This window comes from Leptopilina heterotoma, unplaced genomic scaffold, assembly GCF_015476425.1.
Source record: "Leptopilina heterotoma isolate Lh14 unplaced genomic scaffold, ASM1547642v1 Lhet_191, whole genome shotgun sequence".
Lineage (NCBI taxonomy): Eukaryota > Metazoa > Arthropoda > Insecta > Hymenoptera > Figitidae > Leptopilina > Leptopilina heterotoma.
In genome coordinates, this window is record NW_025110910.1 from 239,967 (window position 1) to 261,774 (window position 21,808).

Genomic DNA, 21,808 nt, shown 5'->3' on the forward strand with positions numbered 1-21,808 from the left:
CAACTGTGCTATTTAAATACACATCACTTGATAAAACAAAAACTTTGTAATCGTAATTTTCTTTTTATGAGTAATTCTATTTATCTTTACACCAAATAATGAAAGTTTTTCCTCTATTTGATTCGTTAAGTATACAAATTTATTTTACAAATTTATTTTTTGACGTCGTACAGTAATTTAAACAGATATTTTTAGAAATCTAAATTTTATCTTGAAATATAGTTTCGGTGTTAATGTTTCTAATTTAAAATTGGTTCAGAAGAAAAGATTTAGAACTTCTTTTTCGAATCACAAATTGTTCATGATGACCCATTTTGCCCTATGGAAGAAGAAGATAAGAAATTTTATTTTAAAATATAATAATTTTTTTGTTGTAAAAAAATCTGTAGACGTTCTAATTGGGTGGGAACTTACGATAGTGATACAGCGCCACATAATCTTTGGAGAAGCTCTTCTTTTGCTTTATCTACTTCTGCTCCTTGTAAACGTTGATTAGGATCGACACAAAGTTGCGCCTTGTCTATTGCTACTTGGGAAATGGTAATCAGAGTCGCGTTTGATAAACAATTGTCTTGCATCCATTGTTTAAATTCAGGATCTGTTAAACGTCCTTCTGCTTTGTTTTTAGCAATTAAAGCACCTGTTAATTGAGATCTGATCTCTGATTCTTGGGATTGTAGGTCAACTAATTCATTATGTAAACTAGGTCCCTTACTATCGCATTTTGGTTTTAGGTCTCCCAAACCAACACCGTATTTTGATCTTATAATTCCATCGAGTGGTTCTATGAATCTTAATGCGGAAACAATAATTCCAGCACCTATAAAAATTTATGTTTAATATTCTTCTCTAACCTGCTCTTCATTTAATTTTTAGTTTTAAAAACTACAAACTAAGTTTATTTCGTAACTTAGTTTTTAATCCTTAAGTTATTCCTTCTTCTTTTGGTTTGAATTGAATAAATTTAAATTTTCTTGCACTTACTTATCAGGATTAAAGTCAAGGAACGATTTAAATTCTTCATTGTCTGTTATTACTTTCAATGAACTTTTAAACACACACTAGACAAATGTTATAAATATGACAATGCACACTTTCCACAAAGTGAACGCAGAAGAGCATTAAATAAACTGTGTTTAGAATTCAACAACTCAGTTACACAGATAAGATAATGTGAAAATAAAACTTATTGCAAATCATTAATAAATTATGCACACGTGGCAAATAAATACGGAAACTTTTTCAGAAATACTGTAATTTTTGAAAAATACATTGCAATTTGCAAATTAAAATGTTAGAGGAAAATCAGATACACGTCTAATAGTCTAAGTTAAATAAAAGAATTTGATTTTTAAAAACGAAAAGTAATTTTAGGCATTTCGGTAGAATTTTTATCTGATTTGTGCGTCAAGTTATTTTTTTTAAAACAGAACATTTAAAAAAGAAATGTTTCAAAACTAATTCAAAGCTTTATATTCAAGCATCGATATGTGTTAATAGTTTTATTTTTTAAAATGTTCCAGAAAACTTTATGTTAGATCTCCTTTCTTGAATCACAAATTGTTCATGATAACCCACTTCGCCCTGCAAACAGAAGAAGATTTTATAAAATAAAAATTAATTTTCAGAATGTTGTGTTTCAAAATAATTTCATTTACTAATTCATTTCTCTGTCTTTGAATTAGGGCAAAAATAATACGAATTTATTTTAATGGAACAGAATAGGTTTGATGGTATTTTAGTATTTTTGATAGCATAGGTTATTGTAAATACAAATTATAGTAAAAATAATTCTATAGTTGATTACATGAATTTAAGTAATGGAAGTTGAATATAATAATTAAAAGTTGAGTATTTAGGGAATTCTAATTAGGTGATAACTTACGATATTGAGACTGCCCAACACAATCCTTTGAGAAAATCATCTTTAGCTTTATTTATCTCTGCTCCCTGTAAACGTTGATTAGGATCGACACAAAGTTGAGCCTTATCTATTGCTACTTGGGAGATAGTAATCAAATTCGCGTTTGATATACAATTATCTTGAATCCATTGTTCAAATTCACTATCTGATAAATGTCCCACTGATCTGTCCTTAGCAATTAAAGCCCCCGTTAATTGAGATCTAATCTCTCCTTCCTGGGTTTGCAGCGCAACTAGTTCATTATATAAATTAGGACCCTTACTGTCGCATTTTGGCTTAAAGTCTCCGAAAGTTACACCATATTTTGATCGTATGATAGCGTCCAGAGGTTCGATGAATCTCAATGCGGCTACTAATATTCCAGCACCTATTAAAATTACAAGATTATTTTTCTCTAACATGCTTTTTAACTATTTTGTATCTTATTTTTTAATACTTCTCCGTTAGTTTCGAATTATTTGTAAAAAATTTATTTTCCTTCAAATTGTACTTACTTATTAAGAGTAAAGTCAAGGAACGATTTAAATTCTTCATGGTTTTGTTATTACTTTCAATGAACTTGTAAACACAAACGAAAAAAATGCTATAAATGTGACAATGCACACTTTTTAAAATAAAAGTGAATACTGGAGAGCGTATTAAATAAACTGTATTTAGAATGCAAAAACTCTGCAGATTGATAAGAAAACGTTTACAGAAGCATATTGCAAATCACTAATAAATTATGCATACGTGGCAAACAAATACGGAAATTTTTTCTGATATACTGTTATGTTTCAAAAATACGTTGTAAATAAAACAATTGAGGAAAATTCTATACTTTCCTGTCTAATTGTCTCGTAAGTAAGTTAAACAAAAAATAATTTTAGGCATATTCTTCTAAATAGATCAGGAAGTTTTTAAATTTATTCTGTTTTTGGAAATAGATACCACACGTATTTTACACTCTCACTTATTTTCAATGTCATTATTCTAAAAAAGAGGAAATTTAAACACAACATTATTTGGAGAACTAGATATCTTTGGAAATTTGATGTAATAACGTATTTAAATTTCATCAGCAATAACTAATATTTGCTATTCCACTAAAAAAAAATTTTTCTAAAAAAAAACCATTAACATAATAATGAAATGTCTCATATATAACGTCACTAATTTTTTACTTTTTCGACACATATTAAACAAGTTTTAACTAAAGAAGTAATCTTTGTAAAAATGAAATTCTTTCATTTAACTATTGGATTGATAGGACTTATTCTTTTGTCGTGTATTAAAATAGAAGTCATAGCACAAAATCAAGAAAATCAGGAAACTCAATCAACAACAAATAAACCAGAAACTGCAACAGAATCAAAGAAAAATCATGAAAGTACAACAGAGATAACTAAGTCATCAGAAGTTACTACCGAGCAACCTAAAATTAAGGAGAATGGAACACAATCAAGTAATAAATCAGGAGAAAATTCAGAAAATTCAGAAGTGTTAACTAAAAATAATGAGAGTGGAATACAATCAATTAAGAAAGGAAAAAAAGAAATAGATATTAATCAAGAACATGAAGATTCAACACGACCTAGCACGCATGTAAAAGTAATAGTCAACTTAGGTGATAAAAATGGAAGTGAAAAAAAACCATCTCAAAGCCAGGGAAATAGAAGAAATATTAATAATAGAATACAAGGAATGCAGAATCCTCACACCGTAGTTTATGTACAATATCCTCAAAATCAACGACGTGGACCACAACTACAAAACAATGTACGATATCAAAATCAGCATGGTCAAAATCAAGGACCTATAAGACCTCACAATAGAGAATATGTACAACAATATCCTCAAAATCAACGATATGGACCACAAATACAGAACAATGTACGATATCAAAATCAGCGTGGTCAAAATCAAGGACCTATTGGACCTTACAGTAGAGGTAACGGACAACAACGTCCTCAAAATCAAGGACCTAGACAAGGTCCAAATAATCAAAGATTTGGAACACAGCCATATTACAATTCGCTACGCAATCGGACATAACTATCATAAAAACTTGAAGTCTCAAACCGCAGCCGCCTCTCAATATCCAGCTTATAGGTAACATCTTAAAAATATGATAAGTTTATTGATATTATTGAAAACCTACTAAGGATTATATTTGGTTGGTATTTTACACAACCTTTTGTATTAAATATATTGAATAAATACTTTAAAAATATTCGTCATCAGTAATCTCTAAGTCACAAATGAAATATTATGTATAAACCTTGACATACCCATCCCATTCCGATTATTAAGATGTATCATTTTGGAAATTGGTTAATTATTACTCACTCAATTGTACCTGTCTCGGAATTAACGTCACATCAATTCAATTAAATAAAGAGTTATAAAAATAAAATTCCGGAAATGTAGTAAAACCACGATTACTAAATGTAATCATATACTTATCAGTTAATCATTTTAGTGAGAATTGGCTCATTGAGAGGACGCGCCTAAAATAGCGCGAGTATTCAGTTATTATTCTTCTAGGTGTTATTATCGTAAATATCGAAAATTTATATCTGATGTGATAAAATATGTTTAGACTATAATTTAACATCAACACGGATTTTAACAATTAAAAAGATTTAAAGAAACTTTATGTATTATTGTATAATAACTTATATAAATTTCGTCAGCAGTACGGAATTATATTTGCTATTTATATTGATCCATATTTTTCCAAAAAAAATGTAGTATTATAAAATAAAGTGCCTTATTGTATATAAAGAAAAGTCTGATTAATTTTTTCCATTACCTATTTGACACATATTGAGGAAGTTCCAACAAAACGGGTGATATGTGTAAAACATTGAATAATTCATACTTAATTATTGGATTAACAGGAATTGTTCTTTTATCATTAATTGGTGTAGGAGTCTTCTTAGTGCTAAATCAGGAAACGAAAAATAGTGCGACTGGAATACAATCAACTAATAAATCAGAAAGCAATACAGTTCCAACTAAAAATGATAAAACTATAGCACAAACAAGTGTCGTTGTATCCCTGCTTCCTCAAAATAGTGTTTCTGGAACGCAAATTAATAAACCATCGGAAAACAAAAATATAGTTATAAATGTGAATAATCAACTTAATGGGACTGGAATACAATCAACCAAAAAACCAACGAATACAAATAAGAATACAACGTCAACAAGTGTGCACTTAAATGTTTCAGTTTTGTTAGGTCATAAGAATGGGAGTAAAATACAACCTAGCAGTGAACGAGGAAACAAATCGGTTGTAAAACAAGGGAATAGAACTACAACACAATTTGGTGTACATTCAGGAGTTACTAATATTCGAGATCAATATAATGGGACTCGAAACCAAACAATAAGAACGCAGGTACCTTCTGTAGGACATGGACCACTAGCTAAAAATCAAACATCTGGAATGGGGAGACCATTCATTGAAGGGAATAGAACTACAACACAATTTGGTGTACATTCAGGAGTTACTAATATTCGACCTCAATATAATGGGACTCGAAACCAAACAATAAAAACGCAGGCACCTTTCTTAGGACCTGGACCACAACCTAAAAATCAAACATTTAGAACGGAGAAGCCTTTCATTGGAAGAAATAGAACACAAGTGGACACAGGACACAGCGGTGGACAAAGGAAGTACCCAAATGGGATTGGACAGTATGTCCCAAGACCTCCTATTAAGCCTCCAACGTTTACACCTTACGATAATAGACATCTATCACAAGTACCCCAAGGCGGTGGACAAAGCAAGTACCCAACTGGCATTGGACAGTATACCCCGAAATTTCCTATTAAGCCTCCAACGTTTACACCTTACGATAATAGACATAAATCACAAGTACCCCAAGGCGGTGGACAAAGCAAGTACCCAACTGGCATTGGACAGTATACCCCGAAATTTCCTATTAAGCCTCCAACGTTTACACCTTACAATAATAGGCATGGATCACAAGTACCTCAACGCGGTGGAGAAAGAACGTACACAACTCACAATGGACAGCGTGGCTCGAAACGTCGTTATTAAGCCTACGACTCCAATATCTTACAAACAAATGACACACACTAATTCCAGTGTTCATAAGTAATGTTCCTTTTGAATTGTATATTTAATAAAACAATTAAAAATAAAAAAGTGTTTTATTAATTAAATTATATTTAACATTTGATAAATATTAATTTTGTCATCCTGAGTATTATTTTATTTATGATTTAATACTTAGACATTTAATACCTGGTTCTATCATTGACCTCATCCTTGTAATTCGTCCATGAACTATCTGAGTTTTAAAACTTTGCGCCGCACTTTTTTTTAGATGATAACAATTCCTCTTTGAAATGGTATTTCAATAGACAAAATTAAATAGTAATATAGAAATAAATTGAAAATATAAATTCATTCTGTTAGTTGACGGATTTTTCTTAATAACCCAGTAATCAAATCGCGGATTTAAGTAATATACTTATTAGAAGATAACCACATTTGGATTTATTGGTCACAAATTAGGTGAAAATAAAAAAAATATCTTCCGATATCTGGATAAAATTTGTTTACATCCCTGTCCGATATGGATTAAATCAAGTGTAAAAACCAATTTCATTCATTATAGTTTAAAATAAATTGCTTGAAACTTGAAATTCATAACTGATTGATTGTTAAACGTAATGGAATTAATGGAGCACGAAAGATTCAATCCTCTGATCACATTGTGAGTAATAATTAAAAAATAATTAAATAAACAAATGTTAATTAAATTTCAATTTGTATTTTCAATGACGAATCTTCCGATTGCTTTATTGTTTATTGTAATCAAAGTTGCATTTAAATAGAAGCACTTTTGTGAATTCGACACAAGAACTCGAAAAATAAAACAAATAAAAATGTTTTTTACAAAAAGTTTCATTTTTTTTATTCTAACTATCTGTATCTTTCTAATTACTCACGGGCAGGAAGCAAATGGAGGTATGCGTTAAAAAAAATTTATCGCACTAAACAAATGTATCCAAAAGTTATTTAAAAATATTTAATATTTATTTTACAAATTCAGTCAATAATAATTTATGGTAATGAGTATTAGAGATTTTATGTGGGTGGATTAAGATAAAGTTTATCTTTTTGAAAATGTTTTACATTATAATAAAGTTCGAGAATTAGGTTATTGAAAAAGAAGTTATAGTAAGAAAAAAAAATTGACTATGTTTTAGCTGCAATTTCTCTGGTCAGTGAGGAAAATGAATTTTCCGACAATAATGATTTTGGTAGATTAATTTCAGCTAAGAGACAAGCAGAAGATGCGTGTAAGAAAGAGGGACCATGTCGTAGTTCTTCAGAGTGTTGTCTCAATCATAAATGTATTTCTGAACTTGGTTGTACACCACAATAAAGGATTATGTGCGGTAGGTTCCTTAAATAATTTCCTATTCATTTTTTTTTAAATAAAAAATATATTATAAAAAAAATTCCACATTTACCTTCATTCACAATTCCCCTATAGTGGAATAGTTTTCTGTTAAAAAATTGATGTTCAAAAAATATTATTTTTCAGATATATTCCTTTCTTCTACGGTAATATATATATATATATATATATATATGGGAAAGTGAATATAAACCAGTCGCAGTCTTTTTTTATTACTACAGCATATATCATTGACAAATTAAATAATATGAATATTGAAAATAAATAAAAACTGTAAAAATATGACATAGACTAACTTTGGTAAAATAATAAATTTAAAACACTTTTAACAAAAAGGAAATAGTAAAATAATGTTATGATTGTATCATTGTGTACACAAGTGACAGACGATAATATCAAAAATTGTAAATATTTACTAATGTGTCTTACCTGCTGTAACGTTAATAAAAACAAAAACTAATAAAAATCTCTGTTAGCTATGCACATTAAAAAATAAACAAATAATAAAGTGCTTATCGACTTTAAAAATATGTAAATTTTTTGCTATATGTAAATTCCAACTGTAATTCTAATTCTACTGATGATATAATAAAATAAATAACACTTGATGAAATATTTTCAAAAATAAAGTTTTATTTTATAAATAATGCTTTTATTGTCCAGTCCTTCGGATTAGCTCCCGAAAATTCTTTATAAAAGTTTTAAAAAAAATTATTTCCACATATAAAATATGTCAAAATAAAGTTCAATGTACCCTTTATATGTACATTAAGTTTTAAATTGAAATACTCAATAGTTTTCTCAGAAAAAAATCCTAAAATATCGACTTTGTTTGTCTGTCTATATCTGGACGAAATCCCTTAAAAAAAAATTTAAATATAAAAATCTAATGCCAATCTGGAACTTTGGATCTACAATGTGGCACCCTTTCTAAACTGTAAATCAATTCATACGAAAGTTTTACAACTGACGTTGCGCAGTGTTTCACTACATCAAGTTGACAATTAACCCTTCTGTGCAGATCACTAAAAATAAAACATTTTATTAAATTAACATTATATTTAATTATATTTAACGTTATTTGTTATTAAATTAACAAAAAATCAGTTTTTACTATAAAAAAAAAAAAAAAAAAAAAAAAAAAAAAAAAAAAAAAAAATTCTTGTTTGAATAAGTGAATAAAATTTGGTAAAATTAAACAAATGATGAATCAAATGTTTTCTCGTAATTCGAAATGATGGAAAATTAAAGTATGTATTTATGTAGGTCAGTTTTTTTTTAATTATACATATAACTTACTCGCATTCCTTTTGACTGAAATTGATTGGAGCGTACAGAAGAATATTATTGTAAAAAGGGTCATAACAGATTTCATTACATAGAGAACAATTTGCTCCAACGCATTCACAATTTTCTGCAATACGCCATAAGCGATGATCACATTGTTCTATAAAGCATTGCGAAATATTTTTTGCCACCTCCCAAAAGCAACTTCTCATTGAATTATAATAAAAACCCATATTATAGAACAGTCCTAAGAAAATTATCTCAATTCAATATTTTTCAGTGTTTATAATTTTATTTTAATTTATTTAATTACAAAAATATTTATTACTTATTAAAATTTATTTATTATTTAAAAAATTTTTTTTTTAATTTAATGTGTATTTTATTAAAAAGTATTTTTTATTTAAAAAAATAAAAAAACAGAATTGAACAAAACGTTTAACAATAATAATTAATAATGTAAATTAAAATATTTAATAATTTAATTATTTAATAAAGTAATTTTTTTTTTTTTTTTTTTTAATTCAATGAATAATTTAAATTATTTAATATTAAAAATAAGTTTTGGAAAATTACTCCACTTACGTATTGCTTGATCATTGCAAATTTTACTCAACATCATTTGCTTCAAACTTTGTGCGTCAACATTTTCCGAATTATCCAAACATCCAAGCATTTTATCGGCGGCATTGTACAATAAATAATTTAAATTTGTATTATTGTTGCAAAAATGTTCAATAGCGTTATTTATAATATTGCTATTTGTCTCCTTGTAGTAAATTTTCAAAAGTAAATCCTCTGAGATTTCATTTAAAACATTTGCATATTCCTGTTGAATATTAACAATTGCTGGCAGTAAATTCTTTCGTTTGCAATTCTTTCGAAATTGACTCAATGAAATTTGAAAATTTGGATATAAAACACGATCATCACGACACACAGATAAAATAAAACAATCTAAAAAAAAATATTATTCATTTTAATGAAATTTTAATAAAAATTAAAAAAGTAATTAATTTTATGAAAATAATTCTTGAAAATATTTTATAAATAAACAAAACTTACTGAATGAAATAATGAGATACAGGATAAAAGAACTTTCCATAGTTGGTTCGCTTGAAAAAGCGAAATGAAACTGACAATTTTACATTTTGTATATACGTTACGAGTGTAGGAGGAACTCATTATCAATTTCCTAATTTGATATCTGTGTTATGAATATTAGTGATGACATTTGACATTTTTTTTCAAGTTTATAAATCAACTTAAATTTTGTTTATATTTCAAGCAGACTTTCTATTTTGACCTACTTTTAAAAATTATCTTTTTCCAATAATCATATATTGAAGAAAGAGTTCTATATGTAATTGATACACATTTGTATTTAAAGTTTCTTCATATTATAAATTGCATCAAAAATTTAATTCTATACATGATGATAGTATAGTTAAGTTTTTTTTCAAATTTTATTTATCTATTACTGTTAAGAAATGATGTCAAGTAATGTTAATAAAAGAATTGAATTGAATTGGAAACGAAATTGAAAAATAAAATGTAGGGGCAGGTCATTAGAAAAATATGATAATTGATATTAATTGTTAAACGTAATAGAATTAATAGGTTATAAAAGATTTAATCTTCTGTAAGTGATAATAGAAAAATAATTAAATCAACAACAAAAGCATGCAAATTGAATTTCAATTTTTATTTTTAATACACATTATCTTTTGATTGCTTTATTGTAATCAATTTTGCATTTAAATAGAAGCACTATTGTGAATTCGACATAAGAACTCAAAAAAAAAAAACAAACAAAGCAAGAACAAATAAAAATGTTTTGTAAAAAAAGTTTCACATTTTTCATTTTAACTATTTGTATCTTTCTTGTAATTACTTATGGACAGGAAGCAGATGAAGGTACGTGTTGAAAAAAATTTATCTCATAAAACAAATGTACCCAAAAGTTATTTTAAAATATTTTATACTTATTTACCAAATTCAGTCAACTTTTGTTTTAGTTTAATGAATGATAAAGATTATTATAAAAGATTATTACAATAAAATGATTTTAAATTAACTGTAAAATTAGAATTTTTGTTAAAATTCTAAAATTTATTATGTTTTAGCTAAAACATCTCTGGTCAGTGAAGAAAATGAGTTTCACGACAACAATGATTATGGTAGAGTAATTTCAGCCAAGAGACATGTAAAAAATGAGTGTAAGACGAATGGACGATGTAGTAATTCTAAAGAGTGTTGTCCTAATTATAAGTGTGCTTATGAACTTGGTTGTGTGCACATCAAGGATTATGTGCGGTAAGTTCTTTATGCTTTTATCTATAGTGAATTCACTGTACAAAAAATGTTTTTTATTTCAGAGCTACTTATCTGTCAGCCTTCGATCCTACATATTTAGGACTAACTTTTTGTTAAAATAATATAAAAAAACGCTTTTAATAGAAAGAAAATAATAAAATATTATGATTTTAATGTTGTGTACACAAGTTACAGACATAATACGAAAAGTTGTAAACATTTGATAATGTCTCACCTACTGTTGTGTTAATAAAATGAAAACTAATGAAAACCACTGTTAGGTATGTACTTTACACGTAACAAACAATTATTATTATATTAATTACTTAATAATTAAATAAAAATTAAATTAATAATTAATAAAACTTAAACTATTGACAAGAGTAAAATTATGAAAATGTGAAAGAAATTGTATTGCATTGCTGCAAAGTTAATGTGGAAATATTTTTTGCTTGAGAAATAAGAAAAGTATTTATTGTCACAATTAATAAATTTTATTTCAAACAGTAATGTTACAGAAGCAAACTTAATTTTATTCAAAACAGAAAAAGACTGAACAATACGATTACGTTAAACTTTGATAAGTTTAAGTGTTAAGCTGATTACAATCTTTAAAAACATATTTAATAATAAACTTTTTTTCACTCATAAAAATTTACAGAGCATCTGCAACACTTCTTGTCAACCTTCAGACTATTTTAAACATTATGTGTGGAATAAAAGTTTTCTAAATTTTTTTAATATACATATTACAGAAGAAGTTAGTACAAGAAGAGTTAGCAGACATGCTGTAAACTTTTCAAATTGGATCTTTAATAAACCCGTAGTAAAATATTAGACAAACTAAACATAGGTGCGTGTAAAAACACAAAACTAGTAAATATTTAAAAGTAGTAAACGTTGAAAAACAGGTATAATTATCCGTTTATATCATCACCACTGCACGTTCCCGGTAATAGGGGATAGCAATCATTTCCAACAATATAATAAGCAGAATCATCAGTGGCAAGTGAATAATATTTTTGCATAGCTTCTACACATTTTGGATCGCAATCAGCTGTTGTAGTATATTCAGCATTACCAATGAGTTCCAAATTAACAAAATCCGTAAATTTTGTTAAAGAATCAAATTTACGATCTTTCTGAATTGGTAGAAGCTGAACAGTATAAGCTGCATAAGGACTTAATAGATACGGTCCTTCAGACAACCTTGTTACCAAATGATTTTCCTTAATTGTATCATTTGCATCATAATTGAATGTTAAAACTGTTCGGGAATTCTTCATTTCATACATAGTCTTACTATAGTTATATTTGGAATTTCCAAGATGTGTAAGTTTTACATCAAAATTCTTTAACTCACTATTTAGTTTCTCTTGCTGCTCAGAAGAATTAGTGGTAAACAATAATTTAACACGATTGAATTTTATGGCTTCTGCATCAAAATTACCATATCGAATGTCTGCAATTAATATCACTTCCTTGCCAGCTAGAATGTAGTATATTTCAGAATGTCTTTCATCATTTCTCCAAGTGTAGAAAGAAAATCTCGATCGCTCATCTGAAGAATTTAAACCATTCACAAGTATTTTACGTTTTTGGTCGGTAAATATATTTGAATGAGAATTTTTCATTAGATAATTGATATTATTCACGGCATAATTTGAAAATTTGGTAATTCCACGTTCACTATATTCATCTAAGTCTTGCAATTTATCCAATTTTTCTCCATAATACGGAAAAGCATGTTGTTTAAAAGCTGCAAACCATTTATGTTATGTTTCAGCTACGTAGTTGGACATTTTCACAACCTCTAATTCTGATAAAGCATATCTTAAATGATAATCACTAACCCCAAAAATACTATCATGGGCAATGTGAAGAATAGTCTGATCAATTGTATCTTTTTGTTTCTCTTTACTTTGTAGTAATAATCTATGCACCTCGAACAATAAATCAAATGCCTTGGTAAGTATACCGAATGATCTTTCTATTTTCTCGCCTGTTTTTAAATTTTCAGTTGCGTTATGTAAAGTCAACTTTATATCCTCAATAGTTCTGGTGACGTTCCATTTTGCAATTGCTTGTTCAAACTGATTCATATTCTTTACTTTACGCTCAATATTACCTAAATTGTTTTGCATAGTACTTAACAGAGGTTTCACACTATCGTAAATGTTTTCCTCCATTAAAAAAAGTTTTTTAATCGCCTTTTCGTTTTTATTCATTGCCTCTTCAATTTCATCGACTTTCTTCCCATCTTTCATAATACTTGTAACAGTTTCCGTTCCCGCTTTAAAAGCTTCAGAAGTTGCTTTTAAATATTTGGCAACCCTTATACCAATTTTAACACCGTCTATTTTCTTTGAATCTTGCTTGTCCTCTGACTTTTTCAATTTTTTTAATAAATCTTTTAATTTTTCTTCTTCTTTAGCATATATTTTCTTCATATGATATCCTGAATTACTTACTAACTTATCAAAGTTTTTGAGTTTTCTATAATCCTCTGTTAGGCCCCATACATTATTTATAATATTTTTTTCATGAATTGTTGCAAGCTGTATTTCTCTATTGATAAACTTTTCTTGCTCTTGAAGTACCTGCTCTTGTTTTTTCTCCAATTCTTTGAAATAATCATCTGACTGTTTGGCAAAATTCTCAACAGCTTTTGGCAAAACAGTGATAAATTCATCTCTTTCTTCAGCTGTCTTTACGTCTAATACTGTAATGGCAGATACTGCTACACCGGCTACAAAACCTAATGCTGGATTTATTACTCCCAAGGCTCCGCAACCAACTGTCAGAATTCCAAACAACACTTTCAGTCTCATAGTATGCTGTAACGTTAGTCGTTTACTATCCAATACTGTTTGATTAGCATATATTTCATCCACCGTTTCTATAATTTCGGTAAGTAAGGAATTTAAATCCTCATCTAGTGTCTCTTCTATGTCAGAGATGGCGTTCAAAATCACGTTTTTAATTACCTGTTCACCACTTTTCATATTTTCTTCCAGTAAAAATATTTTTTCATTTAGTTGATACAAAATGTTCTTAGTTCTTCTAAAATCTTTTAGGTCTGTTACCTCTAGTGATAATAGATCCTCATCTTCTTTTAAAAAATCTGTATTGACAGCATAAGGCAAATGAATAGATTTCACTGCTTCAAGACGATCTGTAACGGAAAAAAGTTGTTAACAATTTTTTAATTATTTTCTAGGGTCTCATATATGCAATAACAGGTTTGCCACAAGTCAGGGAAGTGTCAGGGAAAAGTCTGACTAAAAAAAATCGAAATTTGAAAAAATTACAAATGATTCCAGAAATTTAATTATTTTCAAAAATAAATAAAAAATTTTTTTTAAAAAATTCTTTGCAAAATTTTAATTATGATAAAAAATTTTTAAAAATTCTCGTCAAAATTTCAATTATCTTTATAAATAATAAAATTCTTCATCGAAATTCAATTATATTTTAGAACAATTTTAATAAATAATAAAATTCTTGGGAAACACAGAAATTCAATTTTTAATAAATTTCTTCGAAAGAATTATTCAATTATTTTCATAAGTAGGTAATAAAATTTTCACAAGAATTAAATTAATTAAAATACAAAAATTTCATGAAATTTTTTGAAAAATATCAATTATTTAAAAAAATTTTTATAAAATTCGTCGCAAGAATTTAATTATTTAAAAAAATTTAACAAAGTTTTCAAGAATTCAATTATTTTTAATAAATAATAAAATTCTTCACTGAAATACAATTATTTTTATAAACTTGAATAAAATTCGATTATTTTAGAAAAATTTTAATAAAAAATTCTTGGTAAAATTTTAATTATTTTCATAAATTTTAAAATTCATTGCAGGATTTTAATTATTTTTGATAAATAATATTTGAATCGAATTATTCGATTATACACGGCATATTTTAAAAATTGTCACTTACTATTAACGTCTTCTGCTAAATCGTTAATAATTCTTAAGTATTCTGCACTTTTTTTGCTAAGATGGTTCTTATATGTATCAATTCGATTTTTTAATTGTTCGTAAGAAGATGTAAAGTTGATTTTCTTATTTAAGGAAAAAAAGTGCTTTTCTAGTCCTATAAAATCATTAACTAAGCTGAAGGGATCGTACACTTTTGTAATATTTTCGTGAGTATTTAAGTGATTATAAAAGGACCATTCTTCTGTTGATTTAGATTCAGATAAATGTGGCCTGAGGAACATTTTATACTCATTCACTGATCTTGGAAAAATGTTCACAGTTTGTAAACGTTCAACTTCTACATTTCTTTTTAAACTGGTGCCGTTTTCCCCGTCTAATCCTATTTCAGCCATTCCAGTGTAGTCTGATAGGTTTGTTCGTTTTACAATTTGCGGGGTTCTATTAGAGTCGTCTAATAAACATGAAAAAGTAACTAGAACATTTTTACCATTCTTACCACCTAAAGCAGACTTTCCACCTGTACCATTTGAACCTACTTCACCATCCAATTCAGAGAATTGATATTGGTTTCTATTTTGACTTGATAATTCCACAATTGTGACAAAACCCTTTTGTCCCCCAATGCCTCCAATACCTCCATTACCTCCACTTCCTCCTTTTCTTCCACCCTTTCCAAGTATCTTATACTTGTAAGTATTTTGATTAATTGCAGGTGCATTAAATATTGCAGAAGAATGGATAGGACGTTCCACTTGAGAAGAATTCCATCCTATTGCTATTGATTTTGGTGGACATTGTAGTCCCGGTTTTTCGTTATATGTAAGGCCATTAGCTCCTTCAACCCCATTTCCACCATGTTGTCCATTTCCTCCTCTACCTCCATCAACTAAAATATTAAGCTTCTCAGCGTTGATAATTTTGTCTGCAATTCCATAGAAACTTCCAGCAGGTCCTCCTGGTAGACCAGCTCGACCGTGTGCACCATTTTTGTTTCCATCTTTTGTACCATTATTTGCTTGTCTTTTATTATCATCTTTTCCATTTTCACCACTCAAGTTAATTACTCTATATCCTGAAATTTCTACATCACTGTAGATTGTATCCACCTCCCATATTGGGGCTATGATAACCATTTGAATTTCTTTTCCAATCAGTATAATATCTTTGTTTATAATTACCCTTTTAGTTGCAAATACTTCAATTACCTTCGGGTTCACACTGCAGTTATTCAGTTTTAAATCGCTCACTTTGATGACAATACCCGTAATTCTTAGTGTACATTCATTTCCATTAACATCGCAAATCTGTTTTACGTTATCACTAGACTGGTTTTTTATATTATCTTTCAGATGAAAATGTTTCAAAACTTGTTTCCACTCTTCCATTGCTTCATTAAATTTAGAATTGTCGACAAAATGATATATTGAATCAATAGTTTGTCTTTCCAGTCCAGTAAAATTTATTTCCGTTTTAAGTTTTTCAGTGTAATGATTATAGTTACAGATATCTAGATTTAAAAAATAATCTTTTGCAGAATTTAGTTGCATCAATGGCAATGTAGCTACTTTCCTAATACAATTAAGTAAATCTTTTAGAATACTTTCGTTATATGATTGTTGATTAGAATGTCGATGTTCGATGTTATTTAATATACTATTCGTTAAGTTTTTCATACCTGAAGTTACTTTTTTCTGAGTTGTTTCTACACCGCAATTTAACACTTGTTGCATATGTTCACTGAAATTGAAACTTCTATCATGTAAACGACTGTCCATTGTATATTCTTTAATAAGGAAAGGTGCAAGAAAATCATTAACGTCACTTGTAGAGGAGTCTTTAGTAAAAATAGCTATCAGTGAATTACTATTCTCCCTTATGGTTTGTACTGAAAAAAAAATTTCCCTTCTTTGCACTGTATTTGCTACATTTTCAAGTTTCTTTATCATGGGTCCTCTAATATCCTTATTTTCCGAAAGTGTTAATGCAAAAGCAATTTTTCTATTTGAAGATATAGAGAGAGGGACAATATATGTAATATTCTCGTAAATGTTCACAGCACTATCAATACTATCAGCATGAATAAGAAACACAATCCCATCATTTACTCTACTCAAAATTACTGCAGTGCCGAATGTTTCTTGAATATCAATATTAAATGTTCTGTGAAATTGTAAGAACATTGCTTTTTCTTCTTCTAATTTTTGTCGCAAATTCGCGTTCATATTTGTTTTTGAATCGGTCAGTACTATAAATCTGCCAGGAACGAAGCTAACTATATCGTTTGTTGTTTTTTTCATAATTGAAATAAACTCAGCATTTTCGGTTTCATCGCATATTTTCTAAAATAAATGAATTCATATTTTAATTTTGCAACAAAATAAGAATATAATTGTTTTTTATTCTTCTACATAAAATAATAATCACAGATAATATAATAATTATATGTGTCACTCTCCGAAGAAAGATACCAAAGAAGCAAAAAAATTTGAGGTTATGTTTTTAATTTTTTGATTAAAAATACAGAAAGAGAATCAATTATTAATTAAAAATTATTGATCTTCAAGTCTTCATATTATATCCAAAAATATTCAATGACAATTGGTTTCAAATTTAAATAATTAAAAATAAACTTTTAATCGCAAGATAAATCTAACACGAACCTAACCTACAATTCGTTTGCTTCTTAGGTACCTTTCTTGGGAGCGCGTCTCATATTTAGTTATATATATTTATATGACAATATATTTTATGTAAAATCCATAAGGAAGCAAAATTATATCTATCTATTTCTTACTAAGAAAAAAATTATATTCAAAATATATTTACAGAAGGATCGAGATAGTAATCAAATTTTTTCTTTGAATTTTTTCCATAGACGAAAGCTGTAAAACCAATAACTACTCCTAGAAGGAGTGTCACAGAAAACTGTTTTCCAAGATTCATTTTTTACTTCCTGCTTCTGATTGTCTGACTGTTAGAAAATATAAATGAAAACATAAGAAATGCAATTTCAAATATTTAGAATGTGAAATAGTATTTCTTCATGAAATTATTTATTTTAAAATAAAAAATTTATATTAAAAACTGAAGCAATTCAATGGTCAGAAAAAAATTGTTCAGAAAATATTTTGACCTTTTTTGAATTATTATTTTTTTCTAAAAATTGATAGATTTTGAAATCCATACGTAATTTTGTAAAAAATATGTTTTTGTATTCATAAAAGAATTTCCGAATGAAAAAAGTAATATTTATAATTTAATTGTATACATAACATTTGCGAAATAAAACTTGCAAACTATACTCTTCGAAAAATAGTTTACTATAGTTTTATTTCGTAAAAGTTATATTCTAAGATTTTTGAATATTTTTCTAACTAAAAATTTAGAAAAATTTTAAAACAGTAAAACTATATTAAAGAATTTTTATTTTCCATATTACATAACATATTTTATCGACAGGTGTATTTACGACTTGAAGCGAGTCAGCCTGCGTGATTTGAAATGGATTCACTTTTACTTATATATATCTTAAATACTTAAATTTTTGTCCTTGTGTTACTATTACTTCTTTTGATATTATTTTTTTTTTTGTAATTTATATAATTTTTTATTGTAATTTATATATAATTTTTTATTTATATTTTATATAATTTTCTTCATTTATTTTTCTATCTTTTATTTTATTAATTTTATTAATAAATATTACAAACGAATTAGCATTTTATTTTTCACGTACAAACAGATATGCAGAATTTTTTTAATAGTATTTTTGTAACTTTTACTACTTATGAGTGAGACGTATACGTCCCACCTACAAAAACCTCAATATCTTTGACGAAAATTAATATTTTGGAGTCAAATTTAGTGCGATCTGTTTAGGAAGAATAAGGCTTTAAAAATATGTAACCTACATCATGTTAAAAAATTCCTATTGTTTAAAAAAATTCATAAATTACACAGGTCAACAAAACAAGACTTACGTTTTTTATGAGAAAGTGGAATGGTTTCCTATGTATTTTTGGACGCTGAACACGATCCCGACTTCCAAAATTGCCCATCACGTCAGGATTTTGAGAAAAGTGGGGGTAAAAACCCCAAAAACGCTTTTTTGAGGATTTTCAAAATTTTTGTTCTCTTTAACCTGACGTGTTAGAGACTTCCACAAGGTCTTAAATTAAAGCTTGTAATGTGAACTACAAGACCCATATCCATAAAATAAAAAAAAATAAATTTTTTTTTCAGAAAATGGGGTTGAAGACACCAAAAATGTGTGTTTTTGGATTGCTTTAATAGACTCCATGCAATTGCTTGGATTCGCTTGAAAATTGTTACTCCGGGGTTTTTGGGGTCGCTGATTACGAATCCGCCATTTTGAATTTTTGAAAACTAACTTCAAATTCGTAATCAGCAACCTCAAAAATATTAAGACTTGAGATGTAAAGAAAATCCGTCCATATGAATAATGTGCCTCTCAAAGGGTTAAGGAATATATACAGACAAAACTTGAATTTTATTTATATATATTATTATTATTATTATTATTATTATTATTATTATTATTATTATTATATAGATATAAAAATATTGTTTATTAAAAGGAGAGTTTCAGGAATTAAAAAACGCATATATACTTCCAAAGTATATGGTATAGACCTTTTCATCTCGAATAGGAAATGAAGAATGCGCAATCTCAGTCCGCCATGATAGTCGGTCATATTCAAAAATTCACCATGTATTAACATGGGGAATTTGAATATGACCGACCAGAAGTTATTATTATTAAAAAATTATTCGAGATGAAAAGGTCTATTAAAATTATGAAATTCTTTGATATTTTGTTTCAGCTATTAAATTTTTGGTAAAACTAAATAAATCTTCAGAATGGTGTATATTTTAATATAATATAATATTACCTTTTTTTAACAGAAGAACGGTGTCCGGAAAATCAGCCTATCTGCCAGAAGTTACTCAATGTTTACAGTCCTTTTGCAAAGTATTGAATATTGCGTTCAGAAATAATTTATAATTTTACAAAACGTGATAAACTTAAAATAAGATTTTATTTTATGTTTTATTAACCAATAGAAAAACTACAGATCATTTGAAAATATTAAAAGTAAAGAAATTTATATGCGCGTATATGGAAAAATTGTTTCTATATCTTTAACATTAACGGCGACTTCACGAAAAAGTAATTTACAAATTCTTCGAGGTTAAAAAATATTGGAAATAGATAAATAGAAAAAATTTATGGAATTCAGATGAAAATTTTTAATTTAAACATTTATTTTCAATAATTAAAATATTTCGCAATAAAACCATTACCCTCATCGGACTCAACTCTTCAAAAAGTTTTGCAAAAAGTATTGAATACTAGTAACTAAATCCATACTTTTCCTTCCCTGGCGGGCGGGTTTCACTGAATATCTACTGAATTCGGTAGACGTTCGGTATACGTTCGGTAATTGGTCGAAAAATTCAATAAAAGAGCATAGAATGTTGAAATAAACTATTGAAAATAATAAATGGAGTATTAAAGTGTAAATTTATCCAACATTTAGGGTAAATTATGTTGTAAATAATTAAATATTAATGTGTAAAGTGTAAAAGTGCTAATGTGACAGTTGAAATAGTGTGTGAAATTTATTAATTTGTAATGAAAATAAGAATCAAATGCTAAAAAAAGCAATCAATATATATTCTTTGATATGTAATGTATTTAATTCATTATATAGTTTTGTTAATTGTTGCATATTAACAATAAAAACATTAATTAAAGTAATAATTTTTTCTACCAATGTAAAGTGTCGATAACATGGAGTGTAGAGAAAGGTAGCCGCGCTCAACACACGCTAGGTGGCAATACTCACGATTTCCTTGTCTGAATCGTCTGAATATTTAATTTACAATTTAATTAAATACTATTAAAATAGACCAAATTATCAAGAAAACTAAAGAGTCAACTATAGAAAATATTGATTTAATATTCATGATTAACATTTATGCACGATTTATTATAAAACTTTTTGAAAACAATTATAATTCTTTGTATATGGGCAATTCCACGTAAAATTTCAGTCGACCTTTAGAATCGGCAAAACATACTTTTTTCTTTTCTATATTGAAAAAAACCGGAGAGGTATTTTTTTTCTAGGACAAAACTTTTTATTTTCTTTTCACGGGGTTGAGACTAAATTTTAAATTTTTAAAAAATGAAATATATTCACCATTTTTTTAAATAAGGCAACGAATCAAAGAATTGCTCTTTGTAAATAGGAGGAGTTTAAATATTATTATTAGTGGCCAAAGGTTTATATTTTCTTTTTAGGGGGTTGAGACTAAATGTTATATTTAAAAAAAATGAAATATATTCACCATTTTTTTAAATAAGGCAACGAATCAAAAAATTGCTTTTTGTAAATAGGAGGAGTTTAAATATTATTTTTATTGGCCAAAACTTTTTATTTTATTTTCAGGGGGTTGAGACTAAATGTTAAATTTTTAAAAAATAAAATATATTCCCCATTTTATTTTTTATTAAGGCAACGAATCAAAGAATTGCTTTTTGTAAATAGGAGGAGTTTAAATATTATTTTTATTGGCAAAAACTTTTTATTTTATTTTCAGGGGGTTGAGACTAAATTTAAAATTTTTTAAAAATGAAATATATTCACCATTTTTTTAAATAAGGCAACGAATCAAAGAATTGCTCTTTGTAAATAGGAGGAGTTTAAATATTATTTTTAGTGGCCAAAAGTTTTTATTTTCTTTTTAGGGGGTTGAGACTAAATTTTAAATTTTTAAAAAATGAAATATATTCACCATTTTTTTAAATAAGGCAACGAATCAAAGAATTTCTCTTTGTAAATAGGAGGAGTTTA

At 27.4% G+C, this 21,808-nt stretch overlaps 6 protein-coding genes and 1 long non-coding RNA gene across 9 annotated transcripts; 3 read left to right on the forward strand and 4 right to left on the reverse strand.

Annotated features, from left to right (window-relative positions):
- Positions 1-116: 116 nt before the first annotated feature.
- LOC122500854 lies at positions 117-1,345 on the reverse strand. The gene is made up of 3 exons (XM_043609982.1): positions 985-1,345; positions 415-820; positions 117-319 (listed from the first exon to the last, which is right to left on the reverse strand). The coding sequence occupies exons 1-3, from the start codon at positions 1,022-1,024 to the stop codon at positions 289-291; spliced, it is 477 nt and encodes a 158-aa protein (XP_043465917.1). The 5' UTR covers positions 1,025-1,345; the 3' UTR covers positions 117-288.
- Positions 1,346-1,487: 142 nt separating this feature from the next.
- On the reverse strand, positions 1,488-2,586 carry LOC122500855. The gene is made up of 3 exons (XM_043609983.1): positions 2,419-2,586; positions 1,886-2,291; positions 1,488-1,584 (listed from the first exon to the last, which is right to left on the reverse strand). The coding sequence occupies exons 1-3, from the start codon at positions 2,456-2,458 to the stop codon at positions 1,554-1,556; spliced, it is 477 nt and encodes a 158-aa protein (XP_043465918.1). The 5' UTR covers positions 2,459-2,586; the 3' UTR covers positions 1,488-1,553.
- A 50-nt stretch (positions 2,587-2,636) lies between these two features.
- On the forward strand, positions 2,637-4,477 carry LOC122500852. Of its 2 annotated transcripts, none has more exons than XM_043609979.1 (2): positions 2,637-2,763; positions 2,851-4,477. In XM_043609979.1, the coding sequence occupies exon 2, from the start codon at positions 3,140-3,142 to the stop codon at positions 3,956-3,958; it is 819 nt and encodes a 272-aa protein (XP_043465914.1). In that variant the 5' UTR covers positions 2,637-2,763; positions 2,851-3,139; the 3' UTR covers positions 3,959-4,477. The 2 variants fall into 2 exon arrangements, with proteins under 2 accessions (XP_043465914.1, XP_043465915.1); XM_043609980.1 differs by having other exon boundaries at positions 2,665-2,767.
- A 2,276-nt stretch (positions 4,478-6,753) lies between these two features.
- On the forward strand, positions 6,754-7,707 carry LOC122500857. Its single transcript, XR_006301518.1, has 3 exons — positions 6,754-6,914; positions 7,157-7,348; positions 7,498-7,707. It is a non-coding gene; the product is annotated as an uncharacterized LOC122500857 (long non-coding RNA).
- A 277-nt stretch (positions 7,708-7,984) lies between these two features.
- On the reverse strand, positions 7,985-9,862 carry LOC122500856. Of its 2 annotated transcripts, none has more exons than XM_043609985.1 (4): positions 9,724-9,862; positions 9,244-9,487; positions 8,671-8,905; positions 7,985-8,396 (listed from the first exon to the last, which is right to left on the reverse strand). In XM_043609985.1, exons 1-4 carry the CDS (start codon positions 9,841-9,843, stop codon positions 8,258-8,260), a joined length of 738 nt encoding a protein of 245 aa, XP_043465920.1. In that variant the 5' UTR covers positions 9,844-9,862; the 3' UTR covers positions 7,985-8,257. The 2 variants fall into 2 exon arrangements, with proteins under 2 accessions (XP_043465920.1, XP_043465919.1); XM_043609984.1 differs by having other exon boundaries at positions 9,244-9,615; positions 9,724-9,829.
- A 564-nt stretch (positions 9,863-10,426) lies between these two features.
- On the forward strand, positions 10,427-11,393 carry LOC122500859. The gene is made up of 3 exons (XM_043609988.1): positions 10,427-10,575; positions 10,785-10,974; positions 11,037-11,393. The coding sequence occupies exons 1-3, from the start codon at positions 10,491-10,493 to the stop codon at positions 11,089-11,091; spliced, it is 330 nt and encodes a 109-aa protein (XP_043465923.1). The 5' UTR covers positions 10,427-10,490; the 3' UTR covers positions 11,092-11,393.
- A 52-nt stretch (positions 11,394-11,445) lies between these two features.
- LOC122500858 lies at positions 11,446-19,988 on the reverse strand. The gene is made up of 4 exons (XM_043609987.1): positions 19,841-19,988; positions 17,754-17,898; positions 14,926-17,266; positions 11,446-14,149 (listed from the first exon to the last, which is right to left on the reverse strand). Exons 2-4 carry the CDS (start codon positions 17,868-17,870, stop codon positions 12,750-12,752), a joined length of 3,858 nt encoding a protein of 1,285 aa, XP_043465922.1. The 5' UTR covers positions 17,871-17,898; positions 19,841-19,988; the 3' UTR covers positions 11,446-12,749.
- Between the last annotated feature and the right edge of the window lie 1,820 nt (positions 19,989-21,808).

What these genes read in the sequence shown, in the direction of transcription:
- LOC122500852 (XM_043609979.1), top strand. Translation starts at nt 3,140, where the DNA reads ATGAAATTCTTTCATTTAACTATTGGATTGATAGGACTTATTCTTTTG.
- LOC122500858 (XM_043609987.1), bottom strand. Translation starts at nt 17,870, where the DNA reads ATGAATCTTGGAAAACAGTTTTCTGTGACACTCCTTCTAGGAGTAGTT. An exon ending in ATTACTATCTCGATCCTTCT is followed by an intron (nt 17,267 to 17,753) that starts GTAAATATATTT and finishes CATTTATTTTAG; the next exon opens with AAAATATGCGATGAAACCGA. An exon ending in TTTAGCAGAAGACGTTAATA is followed by an intron (nt 14,150 to 14,925) that starts GTAAGTGACAAT and finishes TTTCCGTTACAG; the next exon opens with ATCGTCTTGAAGCAGTGAAA.
- LOC122500856 (XM_043609984.1), bottom strand. Translation starts at nt 9,763, where the DNA reads ATGGAAAGTTCTTTTATCCTGTATCTCATTATTTCATTCA. An exon ending in TTGCAATGATCAAGCAATAC is followed by an intron (nt 8,906 to 9,243) that starts GTAAGTGGAGTA and finishes TAATTTTCTTAG; the next exon opens with GACTGTTCTATAATATGGGT. An exon ending in TTCAGTCAAAAGGAATGCGA is followed by an intron (nt 8,397 to 8,670) that starts GTAAGTTATATG and finishes TTTTATTTTTAG; the next exon opens with TGATCTGCACAGAAGGGTTA.
- LOC122500859 (XM_043609988.1), top strand. Translation starts at nt 10,491, where the DNA reads ATGTTTTGTAAAAAAAGTTTCACATTTTTCATTTTAACTATTTGTATC. An exon ending in TGGACAGGAAGCAGATGAAG is followed by an intron (nt 10,576 to 10,784) that starts GTACGTGTTGAA and finishes ATTATGTTTTAG; the next exon opens with CTAAAACATCTCTGGTCAGT. An exon ending in CACATCAAGGATTATGTGCG is followed by an intron (nt 10,975 to 11,036) that starts GTAAGTTCTTTA and finishes TTTTTATTTCAG; the next exon opens with AGCTACTTATCTGTCAGCCT.
- LOC122500854 (XM_043609982.1), bottom strand. Translation starts at nt 1,024, where the DNA reads ATGAAGAATTTAAATCGTTCCTTGACTTTAATCCTGATAA. An exon ending in CTTGACTTTAATCCTGATAA is followed by an intron (nt 821 to 984) that starts GTAAGTGCAAGA and finishes AAATTTTTATAG; the next exon opens with GTGCTGGAATTATTGTTTCC. An exon ending in TGTGGCGCTGTATCACTATC is followed by an intron (nt 320 to 414) that starts GTAAGTTCCCAC and finishes CTTCTTCCATAG; the next exon opens with GGCAAAATGGGTCATCATGA.
- LOC122500855 (XM_043609983.1), bottom strand. Translation starts at nt 2,458, where the DNA reads ATGAAGAATTTAAATCGTTCCTTGACTTTACTCTTAATAA. An exon ending in CTTGACTTTACTCTTAATAA is followed by an intron (nt 2,292 to 2,418) that starts GTAAGTACAATT and finishes TAATTTTAATAG; the next exon opens with GTGCTGGAATATTAGTAGCC. An exon ending in TGTTGGGCAGTCTCAATATC is followed by an intron (nt 1,585 to 1,885) that starts GTAAGTTATCAC and finishes TTCTGTTTGCAG; the next exon opens with GGCGAAGTGGGTTATCATGA.